The sequence below is a fragment of the Arachis duranensis genome, chromosome 1, assembly GCF_000817695.3.
Source record: "Arachis duranensis cultivar V14167 chromosome 1, aradu.V14167.gnm2.J7QH, whole genome shotgun sequence".
In the NCBI taxonomy this organism is placed as follows: domain Eukaryota; kingdom Viridiplantae; phylum Streptophyta; class Magnoliopsida; order Fabales; family Fabaceae; genus Arachis; species Arachis duranensis.
In genome coordinates, this window is record NC_029772.3 from 16,841,534 (window position 1) to 16,860,732 (window position 19,199).

Consider the following 19,199-nt stretch of genomic DNA (forward strand, 5'->3'; position numbering starts at 1 on the left):
TGAAAATACATAAGAACAAGGTCTAGGCATGGCCGAATGGCCAGCCTCCCAATGATCTAAGATAGCATAAAAATGAAGATAGCTACCAAAGTCTCAAAATACAATAGTAAAAGGTCCTACTTATAGAGAACTAGTAGCCTAGGGTTTACAGAGATGAGTAAATGACATAAAAATTCACTTCCGGGCCCACTTGGTGTGTGCTTGGGCTGAGCATTGAAGTATTTTCGTGTAGAGACTTCTCTTGGAGTTAAACGCCAGCTTTTATGCCAGTTTAGGCGTTTAACTACCATTCTTGTGCCAGTTCCGGCGTTTAATGCCGGGCAGTTTTGAGCTGATTTGGAACGCCGGTTTGGGCCATCAAATCTCGGGCAAAGTATGGACTATTATACATTACTGGAAAGCCCAGGATGTCTACTTTTCAACGCCGTTGAGAGCGCGCCAATTGGGCTTCTGTAGCTCCAGAAAATCCACTTTGAGTGCAGGGAGGTCAGAATCCAATAGCATCTGCAGTCCTTTTTAGTCTCTGAATCTGATTTTTACTCTAGTCCCTCAATTTCAGCCAGAAAATACCTGAAATCACAGAAAAACACACAAACTCATAGTGAAGTCCAGAAAAGTGAATTTTAACTAAAAACTAATAAAAATATACTAAAAACTAACTAAAACATACTAAAAATATACTAAAAACAATGCCAAAAAGCGTACAAATTATCCGCTCATCAATGATACTAATGCTTATGAGAATATTACCGTGAGTGGGCCACCTCCATCAGTGATAGCTCAGACAACCGCAACAAAGGCTCCATTGCGTCAAAAATTATCAAGGTGTCCTTTGGCACAAAAGTACGAACCAGATTTCGAACCATCCGGTACGTTGAGTGATCATGAAATCAGCAAAAATGCTGGCTTGAAATGGCATAAGAGTACTACTCAACGCAAAGGTCAGAAAGCAACATCATCGATTAAGATTACAAACTCAATTAATTGGCTTGATTTAGATGTTCTTCTTTTGACATGGGTTTTTTCCCTAAATAAACTGAAAATAGTGAAAAAAAGGGTTTTACTTTCCTTTTCTGATTCACAAAATCCTAAAAATAAAAATAGAAACCATCCAAGCCCTTTGGTATGTAGATAATATCATCTCACTTTCTAATTTATTTAAATTATTACTGATGAATTGTTCTGGAAAAAAATGAAAGCCAAATTTCAAGATTTTAGGACTAAGTTGAAAAAAAATAATAAAATTAAGCAATTACAAGTACTTAAGCAAAATCTCTACACTCTTGTGATATACTCTTAAAAGAACATAACATATCTATAAATAATATTTAAATAGGCGAAAGAGATTATTTGTTATTTTTTCAATTTTTTTTATATTAAAAATCCTCTTTGACGTAGAAGTTGCATCTTGTAGAAGAAAATTCCTACACGTGGAGACTTTAAACTACAGCGAGGACGTCCATGGCTATACGAATCCTATGATTTGGTGAACATGTTTGGTGATGAGATTCCTACGGTAATATTCCAGTATTCCCTTCTTTCCCTTATATCCTGATGCACTAAATACTTTGTGTCTCTGTTTCAAATACTTATACATATTTTTATTCAAATTGATAGTGCTTGGAGGTGGCATTTAAGCCAACATCAGAAATGGTTTTCATGGGAAGTGAGTTGGCTATTGTTGCCTATATCTTTGGAACAGTAGGTCACTTCTATTGATTTTGAAGATTTGGAATCAAACGCTTATTTCATGAGATATAACCTGCAATTTTGTTATCAACAGAGAGATTCTTGTGCCTAATGAACATTGTTGTGGAAGCCGAGAAGCATTGATGACCCTTTGTTCGAAAAATCGGATTGGAGATAACGTAAGTCATGAAGTAATTCATGTGATATACCTTTTTTATTCTGTCGAATTTGATTGATGACTGACAATTTCTGGCTCGTCAACTGTAGGTTTTGAATCTGGTGGCATCAAAGCTTATAAAACGTGCAGCAATTATAGTGGAAGGCAACAAATGGTTCCTCCCAACCACTTTTGCTGTAAGTTTCAAATGGCATAAATAATTTAGCTTTTGATTATGGCCATTATTTATTTATTATCCCAAAATAGCTTGAGTTAAGCTTTGATTTCATATTACTCTTGTTATTGTTAATATCTTGCAGCAAATAGCACTCCAACAACGAGATATTTCTGTTGCGACAATGGAATACATCAAAACAAATTTTTGGGCAAGGTTGAAGATCTCTATAAGGTAATAGACTACTTTGATGAGTTTTTTCAACTATGGTAAAAAAAATAATTAACTATTTTTATCCTTGTAACTAATAAATGATTTAACCTAATGACACAGATATACATACCTATTAATGTTAAAGATAATTAGTTCCTAGTATTTGTGAAAAAAAGTAGAGAATTGATTACATATCTAGACTCTCTAAAGTGCTCAAAACAAAGACACGAGAAGATGAAGGTAATAGATAATGTGGTGTGTTCAATGGACTTTTAACCTTCAAAAACATATCTCTGTTTTGCTTGTGAAACCAATCCCATTTCAAATTGTGTTTACATTGATTTTCAAATTTCTTTCTTAGAGAATCTACTATTGGACGATTGGTTTTACCAATCGGATAATACTGAAAGGCTGATGGTTTCAAAGTTCAAATTTCATGAGCCAGATGTGTCACAACAAGATGCTAATCATAAGTATCATAAATCAATTACCTAACCCATGATATAATTTAGGATTATACAAACCACGTAAGTTAAATGCTTAAATTCAATTCTTTGATGGAGGAGGCATTAATTTGTTGTAAAAAATAATGAAACTCTTGTTTTTGAAGTAATGACTGTAGTGTGTAGGTTGCGCAATAGCAAACACTCTGTCATCTATGGCGACGTGATGCCATATCAGTATGATCACTTGCTCCAATTTGCATTATATACTTCAATTTTTTTTGTTATAACATCTATCTCAATTTAACGATGGAGGTATACGTCTTAAATATTAGGTGATCAACGAATACAACAAAATAAAGATGGCCATAGACTTAGTATATATACCTCATAATCCAAGGAGAGAAGACATTCAAAGACTTGCTATTGAAATTTGGAATAAAAAGATGTCCAAAAATGTCACTCAGGTTTAGGGTGTAATCTTTCAGAGTCCATGTTAAAAACTATATAATTTTTAAAATTGTGGAAATGTAATTGTATTTATTACCTTGTGTTTTGTCATTGCTAATCCTCATATACTTTTAGCTAGTTCAAGTTGTTATTTTTTACTATGGATGAATGGGAGAATTTTTATTCCAAGAAAAACCCAAAAGTAATGATGACGTAATTAATATATCTAAATCTAAGTGGCTTCCTCATTATAATAATTATGGTTTCATAGGCATCAATGGTTTGTGTCTTTCGAAATTACCTTTACACTTAAGATAGGTCAAACAAAAACTAATGCGAATACCTTTTATAAATATTTGATATACCCCACCAGCTTGCCTAGCTATAAACCCATAATTTGAGATGTTGGCACACCACACATATACATGATGCCATCTTGTGCCTTATTTGCATCAGCTAATTGCTGATGGTTCGGAATTAAGCGAACCATGCATTGTGGTACTAAGTCATGGTTATTTTTATCGAACAAATTTTTAACCCTCCAAATAGTTACACTTTTATCAAAGTACAAATGCTTTCGTGTCTCAGCCCATTGTTCCTTTTTTTCGTAAAACATTTTTATGGTATTTCTTCTCTTTCAATCCGGCTTTATTACAAAAGAACCTTCGCCTTGAGTAATAACCATCTTTGGTTTTCACAAAATCCCTTTCCGAACTCCAAAGCCAACACATTTAGCATATCTCACATACATATCATATGTTACCTCAGAAGTTGAAAATATATGATTGATAATATCTTCAACTGTAATAATTTCACATTGCTTGCAGCCACCAGATAGACATTTTTCCGTTTCCATCTCTTGGTCCAAGCAACAATCATCGTTATTAGCTGAACCTACCTCTATAATTTTCATCTCCATCTGAAAATTACATAAATAAAGTATCAATATGAAATTTAATATCAAGGTAAATATGCATATAATATAACATTAGTCAATTAAGACCTAGCCTAATAAATTAGAGAGGAAAAAAATCACTCCCCTTTAGGATAATGATAAAAAAATATATAAATTGTAATTATAGTGTAATAAGTTATATTATGATAAAATAAAATGATGTGATAAAAAAATATTAATCTACATTATTACAGTGGTTATTATTGAATATGCACAATTTTAAGTGGGTAAAGATTTTATAAATTTTTGGAGAAGCATTTATTTCCATTTCCAAAATCCATGAAACACTATCCCTAAAATCATATTGTGGCAAAAAAAAAAAAATTATCAACGAATTTTGTTAATTTAAAGAATTTATTTATGATGTTTTATTATCGCCCACTTCTAATATAAAAGAGCACACTAAAACAAAATTTAATCCTTCTATGTTTGGCTAAAATTAGGCTCAATGCCAATCAAATAATCACCACAAATCTTGAACAAGTAAATAGTTTGCAAATTAACGTTTATATCAATGATAAAAGTTCAACAACATAAATTGCTATTATTAATTAAAAAGAATAACCTAACAATTAGTAATTATAATTACAAATTATAAATTATTAATTATCAACCAAACTAAGAACATAATAACAATTATAACAGAGAAATATTAAAAATATAGAGGTCCATTGATTTATTTTTGTTGGGAGTGAAGAAAAGAGTATAGTACTAGTAGTTCTTGGATACTTACCTGATGAAAGAGGCAGCAACGGCTCTCAAGGGGACCCACGTCGTTGAGGGCAAAGTGCTAATGGTGATAAGATTTAAACAGTCGTTATACCTCCTATAAGAGAGGACCATAGGAGATTTAATAGTGGAAGGGACACGCATATTAGTGAAACATTAGGCTCCTTCAAAATCAGCACCGGACTCACCTCTTGCTACAGAAACACGACCTATTACTTCTTTCAAAAAAATTTTACAAGAAATTCCAACAAATTTTTACCCTTTCTTTCTGAAATCATTAGCCCTTGATAGCTTAGAGGAGGGAAGGAGGGTGGAATTGAGGATTTTGAAAATTAATAGCTCAGAGAAAGGAGCGCGGGATTAAAGGTTTTGGAAATTGATGGTTCAGAGAGAGGGTGAAAATGGAGTATACCAACTCATAATTAATAAGAACAAATATATTAACTCGTGCCATAGACGTAATAAGATTGAAATTATAATTTTAAGTTATTTTGTTAAAATTATAAAGAAAACATGTTATGCATTGTTTGTTTTTTCTTAATCTAGTGTTAAGTGTATCAACTCTAAAATAATTATTAATCGGTTTCAGTAATTTACTTTTTTCAATAAATCAGACATATATACTCAATGTGATCATAAATAACCTAGTAATACTTAGACCACCAACAAATTTTGTTTATGTTGTTTTACTGTCAAGTAAGAATATATCAAAATCAGCTCAAGATGAACAACAAATTATGAGAGAACTCTAATGCACAAAGTTCTCTAATAAATAATGAATAATTTAAACCCACTAAAAAATAACTTAACACTCTTCTTTAATGCTTGTAAAACATATACTTGGAACAATATTATATCAATGTTAGTATGATTAACGTAATTTTAAAAGAGTTTATCAAGGGAATAAAATAATACAATTTTTTTATGATAATTTTAATATTCTTAAGTTATAAATGTAGAATAAGAATGTATTACCCATTAGCACCTATAATTTGCCAATTTTTTTAACTTATAGTAATAAATTTTAATAAATTTGATTAAGAGAATTCGAAATTATCTTTTTATTATAGGCTCTCAAAAACTTCCCTATATACCATATTTATCGTGCAATTATCTTCCAAGTGTCTGTAATTTTGCAACAGCAATCGCAGACCATCTTTACTCTTTACTCTTGATAACGCAACATACAATTGACCATGGGTGAAAACTGACCTTAAAAGGTATATTTCAACTTTTGATAGAGTTTGTTCCTGAAATTTATTTATTGTCATTGCAAATGACATAATAATTGGAAATTGTCTTCTTTGAAACCTAACCGGTAATGTTTCATTATTTGGAATTTGATTCAGTCTTGGTATAAGAACAATAATTCTAGCTTTCTTACTGGTTAAAGTCTTGCATTCTATCACATGATTTTCTATTCTTCTAAGATTGTATTCTCGTTTCATTGCACAAACCATTAGTTTGGTCTATATTTCGTAGCAAAATAACAGGAGCGCCAACCTTTACGATCAATTTGTCTGGTAGTAGATCTGAACAAAACTCTTCTTTTTCGGTTAAGAGTCCAATAACATTTAAATGAAAAAAAACTGAATTAAAAACATTAAATTAATGACAAATAAATAAATAATATAATAAATTACTTATAAATTAAAGAAATTTTACTAATTTATTTTATATTAAACGATAAAACTAAAAATATATCAATAAAAAGATATACCTTTAAAAAAAGTCACAATAAAATTTAAAATATTTGCATAAATAAATTGTTAAAATTTACGTTATTGATAAAATGACACTAGTATATAATTTATTGACAAAAATTAAAATAAAAAATAATTTTTTGTAGATTAATATAAATTAATTACATACCAAATAAGTTAGTTTTTCATTTTTTTGTCTCAGTATATCAACATGAGTAAGAAAATTGAAATGATTGGCAGAAATTTTATACGATCATCGACCGTATTTACCATACATGACTCATTCTTAAAAGTTATTCTACACACGTGTACTGTCGGAAGATAAATTCCGCTTGATTTCCCAATCAGAAAATTTGAGAAGACATAGACCTTCTCCTCGATCAGTTTATTCTCAAACATCTTTGTCAAATAATTCTTGATTGAATAAAGAATTTTATCGCACTGTAAAACAAATTAAATATAAAAGCTATTAGTACTTATAAAGTTATTAAATCACACTATCTTTGATTCGTGCAAAGGTTTACTTATCAAATAAATTTAAAATATGAACTAAAAATATTTATAAACTGGACTTAGTATCAATTGAAAGAATCATGAAAATAATCAACTAACCTTATCATCCATGAAAACCATTTCTATATAAACCGTCTTGCTCTTGTCAAATTTGGATAGAACTTTCCATAATCTTATAATTCTTGACTTTATTTTTCAAACTTTTTCATCACATAATCTATCATAGGTAATACTACTATTGATAGAATCATAGATAGTAGCCATTAGGTATGAAAAATAAAAAACAGAAGAAGAACTATGTCTGAATTATGAATTTTTTAAATAATAAATAATTGTAAAAATTTACTATTACTCATATATATACACACTAATTGTACACGGTAATAATTAGCCAATATTTTCAATGGAGATACTTGTTACAATTAGATAAAAATTATGCTATTATATTTTATTAACCTTTATGATTAATTCAATGAAAATACTTGCTCAATATATATATTATCTACATTAATTATATGCCAATATGTTTAAGAAAAAATTGAAAGAAGATATATATAAAAAAACAGATATAAAAAATATATTATTGTAATAAAATAAAATATTATACTATAAACAACTATATAAAATAATTTTATTGATACACTATATCTATAGTATTATTATATGTTTTTGCAAAGAAGAACCATTAACTAAATACAAACATAAGAATGAAAATATGTGTATTATCATTGTACGTATACTATACAAACATCTATGGTGGTTTTCATTATATTATACAACTTAAAATTATAATAATATTATGTTACTATTAATTGTAAATATTTGTTATAATTATATCAAATTTAATTAAGAGTCTAAATAAATAAAATAGATAATAATTAATATTATTTTTTATTTTTTTATATTCAATATTTACTATAAATATAAAAAATACAATAAATAATGAATAAAATATGAGTAAAAAATAAAATATATCAATTAAAATTGAATTTGTTAACTAATTGTAGGTAAATAATATTTGACAATTATTTTAGTATTTAATTAAATTTTATTTTTTTAATGAGATTGATCAATGACTTTTTAATTATTTTTATCGTATATTGTCTAATAACTTGCTAAATGATTAATCTTTTTAATTAATCTTATGTCTATACAATATAATTTTATAATAATATTATGAATCACAGTAATATAATGTATATACTGTATAGACCTTTTATACNTTTATTATTATACATAAATAAGAATTAGAACTATATTAATTAATATAATTAGAATGATTAAAAATATTGATAATTGATAATTAGTTTAATAATGTATTGAATATTAATTTAATATAATTATAATAAAAATATTTTCTTAAATTAGTATAATTATACATTATTCATTAAATGCTAATTATAATATAATTATAGTAAATTTATTTGAAAAAAAATCATCAAAAATTGACACCTCATTTTAATTAGTTAGAGAAAAAAAATTTAATTTTAATATATTAAATAAAAATAGATAATTAAAATTAAATTTAATTATTGTCATAAACCAATTTTTTATATATTGGTTCAACCAGATACCAAATTCCTTCAACATATTAAACCAAAATACAAAACATTGTGTACTTATTGTGAATCCTTATCTCTTACATTCATTGCTTATTTATTTGTCTTAAATTCAGAAGCTATTTTTTTTTTTGGGTCATATCTGAGATAACTCAGAGACAACTTTAATAGTTATCTAAAATCTACTAAAAATTTCAGAAGGTGTCTCTTTTAAAATTGATACTTCAAATGTATTTTAAAGAACTTACAAACTTACTAATCGAATACGCTAAGATATATCCACTATATATAAATTTAAGGACTTGAAAATTTCTTAAATTCTTATTTTAGATGAAAAGAAATCAAAGCACAACTCAATTCTTCTTCTCGCGCTCTTCTTACGATTTCAATATATCCTAAAAGTCGTTAGAAAAGTTAGATAGAAAATTTAAATTTGTTTTGGTGTTTGCACTTTGCAGTTAAGAATTTTGTATAGGGTAGAAATTCTTATTCAAGATTTTGTTGTTGTTTCACTCAATTTTCACACACTCTCACTCTCTGTTCTGTAATGAATTTGCAGAACTCACACTCGAACTGTTGTATGTTCAGAGAAAAAAAGAGAGAGAGAGTTGAACACTAGAGAACTAAAGAAGCAAAACTAACTTCTGACACTATTCAATAAACTGTTAAATACAGTAACAGAAAGAAAAAAACTAACCACTCACTCCACTACCTTAAGAATAGGATTCCACTTCCTTAAAAATAAAAACTAGCTGAACAAAAAAGATTAACTTGCCTCTGAGGCCACTAATGACTTTGACCCTATTAACTGAATCATACACATAAGCATAAAACAGAAATAAATAAATATCAGGTCCTAATACATTATCTAACATTTCTCCTCCTTGGATTAGAGACCTGGACACATTCCAACTTCATGAATCAATTGACTAAATCGACTAACAGCAAGAGGCTTGGTGAAGACATCAGCTATCTGATTATCTGTCTTGCAATACTTCAGCTCCACCTCTTCCTCCTGTTGTGCTTCACGCAGATAATAGAATCTCAGCTTGAAATGTTTAGTCTTGCCATGAAAGACTGGATTATGAGCAATTGCAATTGCAGCTTGATTGTCCACATACAACACAGTTGATCTTTTCTCTTGCAGCCCCAAATCACAGAGTAACTTCCTGAGCCATACTGCATGCTTTGCAGCTGCAGTTGCAGCCACAAATTCAGCTTCAGCCGTAGACTGTGCTACAACTTCCTGCTTCTTTGAGCTCCAGGAAAAACAACCTGATCCAAGTGAAAAACAGAAACCCGTTGTGCTTTTCATGTCTTCCACCGAACCACCCCAGTCACTATCTACAAAACCAACCAGCTTCATCTCAGGAACTGCTTTGAATTTCACACCATAACTTTGAGTCCCCTTTAGATATCTCAACACCCTTTTTGCTGCAGTAAGATGTTCCTTAGCTGCACAATGAAGGAACCTCGATAGAATACTCACTGCATACTGAATGTCAGGCCTAGTAGCTGTTAAATACATTAGATAGCCTACTAGACTTCTGTACTCATTCTCATGCTCAGAATCCTGCACATTACTCTTGCTTAACTTCTCTTTCTGATTAACAGGAGTAGTGACTGTCTTGCATTCTTCCATTTCAAATCTCTTTAGGACCTCTCTGATGTACTTTCTCTGACAGATGAATATCTCACCTTCTTTTTGCTGAATCTCCATGCTAAGAAAGTAAGACATTCTCCCCAAATCTGTCATCTCAAACTGCTTCATCAGTCCTACCTTCAGCTTCACTATCTCACTCTCCTCCTCTCCTGTAACAAGCAGATCATCGACATAGATAGACACCACCACAAGGCCTCTCTCACTCCGTTTGTAGTACAGAGTGACTTCACTTAGACTCTTTTGGAACCCAAGCTGATGCAGATAACAATCAATTTTGCTATACCAAGCCCTGGGAGCTTGTTTCAACCCATACAAGGCTTTCCTCAGCTTATACACTTTGTCTTCATGGCCTTTCACAACAAATCCTTCTGGTTGGTCTACATAGATGTCCTCAGATAGGTCACCATTTAGGAAAGCTGATTTCACATCCAGCTGATAGATGGTCCACCTTTTCTGTGCAGCAACAGCTAGTAGCAATCTGATGGTATCCATGCGAGCAACCGGAGCAAAAGTTTCAGAGTAGTCTACCCCACTCACTTGAGCATATCCCTTCACAACCAACCTGGCTTTATACTTGTTCACAGTGCCATTTGGGTTCAATTTTGTCTTAAAAACCCATTTGACACCTATAGTCTTCTTGTGATCAGGCTTAGATACAAGTTGCCATGTGTTGTTCTTGTTGATCATGCTCAGTTCTTCTTTCATAGCTGAGGCCCACTCCACACTTCCTTTTGCTTCCTCAACTGTTCCTGGTTCTAGGAGAGCCACATTACATCTGGCATAGACCTCTGCCAGTGGTCTTGTACCTCGCATAGGCAAACTATCAATCAATTGATCTTCAATCAGTTCACACTCATTCTGTAGATCTGCTTCCTCATTTAACTCATCCTCATTCTGCACATTAGCTTCAACTACAATATTGTCAGCCATTTTCTTTTCAAATACTGCCCTCTCCCAATTTTTATCTTCACAAAAAATCACATCTCTACTCATAGTAATCTTTTGTGCATCAGGACAATACACTCTATAGGCTTTAGACTGAGAACTATACCCTACAAAGATACCAGCCTCACCTCTATGATCAAGCTTGTCTCTACTGACTGAAGGAGTCAAGTAATAGCATAGACAACCAAATGTTCTTAGTCCACTAACCTTTGGTTTGTACCCGTGCCATGCCTCGAATGATGTCTGCTTGTTGAGAGCTTTGGTTGGTAACCTATTCAACAAGAAGACAGCAGTATTTACTGCTTCTGCCCAGAAGCTCTTGGGTAGTTGTTTGCCTTGTAGCATACATCTTCCCATCTCCACAATGCTTCTATTTTTCCTTTCACTCACCCCATTTTGTTGGGGAGTGTAAGGAACTGTAAACTGCTGCTTTATGCCGGAGTTCTCACAGATGGCTTTGAACCTTTTTGAGGTATACTCACTACCATTATCACTCCTCACTGTCTTTATTTTACAATTTGCTTCATTCTCCACCTCTTGTTTGAACCTCAGAAATACTTCATCAACTTCTGACTTTTGTTTGAGAAAGTAGACCCAGCAAAATCTTGTGCAATCATCAATGAAGGTCACAAAGTACTTGCTTTTGTTCAGTGACTCCTTAGGCATAGGCCCACAAACATCTGAGTGAACCAGTTGAAGCTTCTCCTTGGCCCTCCATCTTGTTTTCTGGAATGGCTTCCTTACTAGCTTCCCTTGCAGACATACTTCACAATCAGACACTTCACTTCCCAACTGAGGCAAGTCTTCAACTAAACTATGCCTCTGCATAAACTGCAATCCCTTATAGTGAAAGTGACCCAACCTTCTATGCCACAACTCCTCCTGACCCTGCACACATGCCATAGCTTTGCTCTCTTTGCTTGCAGGATCGAATGCAAATGTTTTGTTCTGCATAGGGATCCTAAACAAGAGTTTGCCCTCCTCATCTGCAATAGCACATTCATTCTTATCAAACACAATCTTCATGCCCTTCTCAACTAACTGTCCCACACTCAGAAGATTCTGATCTATCTTGGGAACATAGTAGACATCAGACATCAGCTTCACTCCTCCAGGGCCTTCAAGTAACACATTGCCTCTTCCTTCAACCTCTAGATGATCACCATTCCCAATTCTCACTCTAGTATTGACTGATCTGTCAATATTAGTGAAAATTGCCTCATTTCCTGACATGTGATTGGAACAGCCACTGTCCACCAGCCATCCATCACGTGAGACTTGAGACACAAAGCCTGAAGCAACAAACAATTGCTCCACTTCACCTGCAGCTGCTTGAGCCTCTCCTTGTTGAGAGCTCTTTTCTTTGCAGATTCTCTCTATGTGCCCCATCTTCCCACACTTCCTGCAGACTACATTTGGTCTTCTCCAACACCTAAAGAAAGGATGACCTTTCTTTCCACAGTGTTTGCAGGCTTCATCACTCCCTTTCCTCACTTGTGCATCACTTGAACTGAAACTGGTCTGTTGAGCACCAAACTGCTTGCCTTGCTTCTTCTTCTCACCACTTCCATGCTTCACCCTAGCCTGCATTGCACCTTCAACTGGCTCATCTCCTCTCCTCAGTACCCTCCTTTGTTCTTGTGCTTGAAGAGCACTAACTGCTTCAGCAAATGGCATCTCTGAGATTTCTCTTGTGTTCTCAAGAGATGCTATAGTAGCTTCAAATCTTTCAGGTACAGAACACAGGAGTTTCTCGACAAGTCTTTCCTCTCCAAGATCAGTACCCAACAGTGCCAATTTATTGGTTAAGTCTAGGAGTTTATCAGCAAATTCTTGGACTGATTCATTTTCCTTCATCTGCACTCTTTCTAGCTCCCTTTTAAGGTCCATTGCTTTCATTCATTTAATCTTCTTATTGCCCTCATATTCTTTCTTCAAAAAATCCCAAATATCTTTTGCAGATTCTAGACTCATAATCGTATTAAAAATAATAGGAGTAACAGCAACATAGAGACTAGATCTTGCTTTGGCTTTTTTAGTCACACGTTCTTTGTAGAGCTTTTGTTGATTTGCAGTTGGATTGGCAACCAATGGAGGCACCACGTAGTCATCCTCCACTGCCTCCCATAGATCAGCTCCTTCAAGGAATGCTTTCATCCTCACTTGCCAAACATGATAATTGCTCCCATCAAGGATTGGAGGAGTAATGCCTGCTAGCCCAATAGTTGTTGATGAAGCTTCCATCACCACAGCCCTTAAGATACTTAAGGCTCTTGATACCAATTTGTTGTTATTTCACTCAATCCTCACACACTCTCACTCTCTGTTCTGCAATGAATTTGCAGAACTCACACTCGAACTGTTGTATGTTCAGAGAAAAAAGAGAGAGAGAGTTGAACACCAGAGAACTAAAGAAGCAAAACTAACTTCTGACACTATTCAATAAACTGTTAAATACAATAACAGAAAGAAAAAAACTAACCACTCACTCCACTACCTTAAGAATAGTACTCCACTTCCTTAAAAATAGAAACTAGCTGAACAAAAAAGATTAACTTGCCTCTGAGGCCACTAATGACTTTGACCCTATTAACTGAATCATACACATAAGCATAAAACAGAAATAAATAAATATCAGGTCCTAATACATTATCTAACAGATTTGAATATTTCAAATCATTATAGGCCATAATCAAAATCCGGTGAATTGCAAAACAGAAAATATTCATTTTGCTTTCCAAAGTCCTACAAAAAAAAATCCGAACACTATGAACCTGGAATCAAATGTGGAAGATATCTGTGTATTTTTCACCAACCTCAGTGAAAATTGAGGAAATGATAAAACTCGGGGATAAAAAAAGATAAAGATTGAAATTCAATAAAAACATAAATTAAAATTAAAATAAAAAACAAAATAATAAGTTAAAATTAAATATAAAAAAATTATTTTATTTTTTTATCCAATTTCTTGATATATATAACAAGAAAGAGACTCATTCATCTTAAACGCCAAAGTAGAAAGGGTTTTTCACGTGAGGAGTACATACTCCTTTAATTTGTTCTGCTAGGGTTTTTCCAAAACAAAATTCTTGTGCCGTCTAGGTCAATGTTTGATTTTTGTCAATTCCTTTCTATAATTCTTTCTTTATTCCCTTCTTTATTCCTTCCCTTTAATTCGCCATGAGAATTCTTTCATGGAATTGTCGCGTTTGGGAAGATCCCTGACAGTTCATAACCTTAAAGGGATGTGCCAATACTATTTTTTCGAAATTGGTTTTTTGTAAAAAAACCAATCTCGTCTGGTGAAAAATAAGTTGAGATCTTGTTATTTTATGGATTGGAGGATTGTTAGTCCAACGGATACAACATGGAAGGAGGGCACAACGGTTGAGATTCTTGCTGAAAAAGAACTTTTCATAGCTGGCAAGGTAACTGATCATGCTTTGAACTGTTCTTGGGGGCTGATTGGGGTACATTTAAATAGCTTGGATGGGATTCGGTCTACCCAATACACAGAACTTTCCTCTTTTGTACAACGTTTTTTTGGAAAAATTGTAATTGTGAGTGATTTTAATGCTATAGTGAATCTCCATGAGAAGGAAGGAGGGTGTTAAAATCAGCTTAATCTTTTTCTGAATTTGAATTTTATTGATGGTGGTGGATTGAAGGACTTGGGTATGATTGAGAGAAGGTTCACCTAGACTAATAGGCGACAAGGGCAGGACCAGATCAGGGAGCGGCTTGATCATGCACTTGCAAACGGTGAGTGGATGGATTATTTTTCATCAGCCTAGCTGTCTCGGCTCCCAGAAAATGGTTCAGATCATGCGCCTACCTCCTCGATACAAATCCGGTCATGGAAAAATCTAATCGGAAGTTTAAGTTTCAAGAGAGATGGTGTGGTTTAGAAAAAATTTGGGTAATTCTCAGTAAAGCTTGGAAGGAATGGGTAGATGGCTCAACAATGTTTGTTTTGGCTTAAAAATTGAAGCATTATAAGCACCGTATTATTCAATGGTAGCAACAGAACAAATCTAATTTGAAGAAGAACATTGGTAAACTCACATCTCAACTTGAAATTCTTAGAGAAGAGGAGAGTATTACAGGGGGAGAATAGGTTAAAACCTTGGAAAATAAACTTGAGGATGCTTACTTTAGGGAGGAAAGCTATTGGCGGGAGAAATCTTGTGTAAAGTGTCTAAAAGAAGGGGATAGAAATACAAGTTTCTTTCACCAATCATTCCAATCCATAATTCGGAGAAATAAAATTTGGAAACTGAAAAAGAATGATGGTACATATGCTACCACCCGTGAGGAAATTGCACAAGTAGCTGAAACATACTTTAAGGATATCTTCACATCAATTAACCAAGCTAATCTGGCAAATGCATTCGAAGATTTTGAAACTAAAGTTTCAACAAGCATGAACAGAAAATTAATTAGACCGGTCAGTTTTGATGAGGTAAAACGTGCAGTCTTTAGTGTTCACCCTCAGAGCACCCCTGGTGATGATGGATTTAGGACTAAATTCTTTCAATTCAAATGGAGTTTAGTAGGGGAGGATGTTTTTAAGGCTGTCCGCAATTTGTTTGTCAGTTGTAGACTAGTAAAGAGCTTCAACCATACACAAATCTGCCTCATTCCTAATATTCCTGATGCAAAGGATATGACACAGGTTAGATCCATCAGCCTTTCCTCAATTGTGTATAAGATTATTTCTAAAGTTCTAGTCCATCGGCTACAAAAATTTATGACTTCGCTGATCAGCCCTAATCAAAGTGTCTTCATTAAGGGTAGACTGATTTCAGACAATGTCCTAGTCGCTCATGAATGTATGCACTATCTAAAGACAAAGAAGAGGGGTCTATCGAGTGAAATGGCTATTAAATTGGATATGAGCAAAGCCTATCATGTTGAGTGGCATTTTCTTTGGTTCATTTTGGAGAAGTAGGAATTTGAATCCAAGTGGATTAGTTGGATACAGAAGGTGGTAACTATAGTTTCTTACTCTGTCATTGTTAAAGGTCAACCTTTTAGTTTTTTTTAAACCAAATAGAGGTATCCGTCAAGGAGACCCTCTATCTCCCTACCTTTTTCTTTTCTGTGTAGAAGGATTATCCATTTTGCTAAACAAGGCAGAGCAAAACGGTCTCATTGAAGGTATTCAGATCAACCGAAGGTGTCTTATTGTTAATCATTTATTGTTTGCGGATGACTTAATCCTTTTTTGCAAAGCGTCAGAAAACAGTTGTGAAAATATTCTCAATCTTCTTCAGTTATACGAGAGGTTTATTAGCCAAAAAGTTAATTTGCACAAATCAACTCTATTCTTTAGTAGTAATACTTCTCCCACTGCTCGATTACTACTGGCTCAAAAATTGAAAATTGTTAACATTGGTGCACAGGATAAATATTTGGGTCTTCCATCTACAGCCCAAAAATAAAAAAAGGCCACCTTCAGAGAAATCAAAGATAAGGTGAGGAAGCTTCAAGGGTGGAAAAGAAAACTTCTCTCCACTGCAAGCAGGCATGTGCTAATCAAAGCTATTGGGGAGGCTATCCCAATTTATTCATTATCATGTTTTCGTCTTCCTGACACTTTAATTAGGGAGATTCACAATATACTCTCCCAATTTTGGTGGGTTCTGTATAGAGCGAAAAATGGCATGGGTTAGTTGGGATACTATGACAAGACCAAAATTGAAAGGTGGACTAGGTTTTAAGGACCTAGGGGCTCAGAATTTGGCGCTATTAGCAAAACAATATTGGAAAGTTGTCTCTCAACCACAATCACCCCCATCTAAACTCCTCAAAGGTAAATATTTTTGATACAGTTCTATAATGAATGCAGAGATCGGAACAGTACCTTCGTGGGGGTGGCGTAGTATATTAGAAGGGCGTAAGGTTGTTGAAAAGGGGTTGGTTTGGCGAGTTGGTGATGTGTCCAGTATCCGAATCTTCAGTGATCTTTGGCTTGCTCCTCCACATCCTTATGTTGTTTCTTCGTCTGAAACTTCCAATCTACAAAATCAACCACTATTGATGGTCAAAGACTTAATACTTTCTAATGGTCAGTGGAATCAAACTCTAATTAGAAGTATTTTGTTCTGAGGGCACTAGTCAGCGTGTGCTAGCAACAACAATTGGAGGTGGAGAAGATAAAAATTATTGGGCCTTAATAAAAGTGGTTTGTATGAAGTGAGTACTGGGTACCGTGTGGCTTATGGGTTCTCGCATCCTCCCATTAAATTTTGCCTAGAGATTATGAGACAACAAAATTTGTAGCGAGAACAGTGGAAGCTAAAAATCTCAGTGAAGATTAAGATTTTTCTCTAGAGGGACTTCCATGAAAACTTCAAGTGCTGCAAAAACTTTATCATCGCATCCCATCGATTCAACCTACCTGCCGAAAATGCCTACAATTTCCAGAAACCATCAATCATTGCATCTTTCATTGTATAAAATCAAAGAAAATTTGGTAAAAAAAATGAGCTTACCAGCTACTAAAAGGGGACACCAAAGACTCTGATTTCTATGTTGAGTGGAACTTGTGAATGGGAGACTTGTGTACCCAACCCAATAACTCCTCTTAAAGAATGATGATGGTGATTTTGAGCTGGTCCTTATGGAAGGCTAGGAACAGATTCATCTTTGATAAAGTATCAACTAGTGTAGAAGAGATAATGGTATCGACTTTGAAGTTGCAGAAAGAGTTTCAACAAATTCTCACTTCCTAATTGGTGAGCACCTTAATTGATGAGCACCTTACTTTTTTACTTCTCTGATTATATTATTATATGATGTTATCTCTATAGTAGAGCGTTGGGAGTCCCTCGTTTCTTTTATTTGTCTCATATATGGACACTTATATGTTTTTTTTCATTTCATGAATAGAATTATTCGACTTTAAAAAAAAAAGAGAGACTCACTCAACATAACTTGTTCACACCATATCTTGAGAATTGAATCGAAATGACTCATTCAACCTTTTATTTAATTCTCTGATACAACAAGAAAAAGACTCACTCAACCTCACTTGTCCATACCATAATTTTATCACAAAACTAAAAGAGGACTTTTTACACCTCTAATCACTCAATGACGATTATAATAATTTAAGAGGTATTTACAGTCTAATAATTAAATAAATAAAATTAAAATACATAAAATTAAATTTGACATTTTAAAAATATAAACTAATAACTTTTTAATAATACATGAACTATTCATATGACAACATATTTTTTTATTTTGGACAGGATATGATGATAACATATTTAAAGCGTGTACGAGGAAAGGTTGATATTTTTTGGTAGGAGGACCACCTAATTATTCACCGAGAAGGTTGAATTTTTTTTTCTTTTAATTTTGAATGTTGGACAAGAAAAAGTACGCGGTAGAATAATTCGGCTTGTTGGACTATGGTGTTTATTGGGTTGGGTTTTGACACACTACATAATTCAATCCATCCATACTATATAATTGCTCACTAAAAACTTCAAAAAAACCGAAAAAAAAAGAACCCATGAGCCATTTTCTTTTTATATAGAAACATTTATAACAATTCATTATAGAGAAGAACAATACCAAAAAAAAAATTATAGAGAATTATACATATTATTTATATTTTTTTAATAAATTAATTGACTACTAAAATAGTCAAATATAACATAGTAAACTAATGAAATATTTTTTTTCTATAGCATAATCAAACTTTGTTGTATATATAAAATACATTTTATAAGATAACTCATTTTTATATATTCATCATGTAGCATGAACCCTTAAATTAATAACGTACAAGATAAGAAATCACGTACAATTTATAAATTGATTATCACATAGTTGAATGTATTACTTCACTAATTCAAGTTCAGTAACATGATCGTGACTAAAGAAATCATAAAAAAGGAAATAGTAAAAATACTATTTTGGTTAAGTCTTCGTCTTATTTTTAAGGTTCGAAATATTTTATTTTAAATTGATTAATTTTTTTCATCACTAA

At 32.9% G+C, this 19,199-nt stretch overlaps 1 protein-coding gene across 1 annotated transcript; it reads left to right on the forward strand.

The window, feature by feature from the left end:
- The first annotated feature begins 1,448 nt into the window (after positions 1-1,448).
- LOC107480553 (uncharacterized) lies at positions 1,449-2,293 on the forward strand. Its single transcript, XM_052254518.1, has 5 exons — positions 1,449-1,516; positions 1,618-1,701; positions 1,784-1,868; positions 1,957-2,043; positions 2,167-2,293. Exons 1-5 carry the CDS (start codon positions 1,503-1,505, stop codon positions 2,257-2,259), a joined length of 363 nt encoding a protein of 120 aa, XP_052110478.1. The 5' UTR covers positions 1,449-1,502; the 3' UTR covers positions 2,260-2,293.
- Positions 2,294-19,199: the final 16,906 nt, after the last annotated feature.

What these genes read in the sequence shown, in the direction of transcription:
- LOC107480553 (XM_052254518.1), top strand. An exon ending in AAAATCGGATTGGAGATAAC is followed by an intron (nt 1,869 to 1,956) that starts GTAAGTCATGAA and finishes CGTCAACTGTAG; the next exon opens with GTTTTGAATCTGGTGGCATC. An exon ending in TCCTCCCAACCACTTTTGCT is followed by an intron (nt 2,044 to 2,166) that starts GTAAGTTTCAAA and finishes AATATCTTGCAG; the next exon opens with CAAATAGCACTCCAACAACG.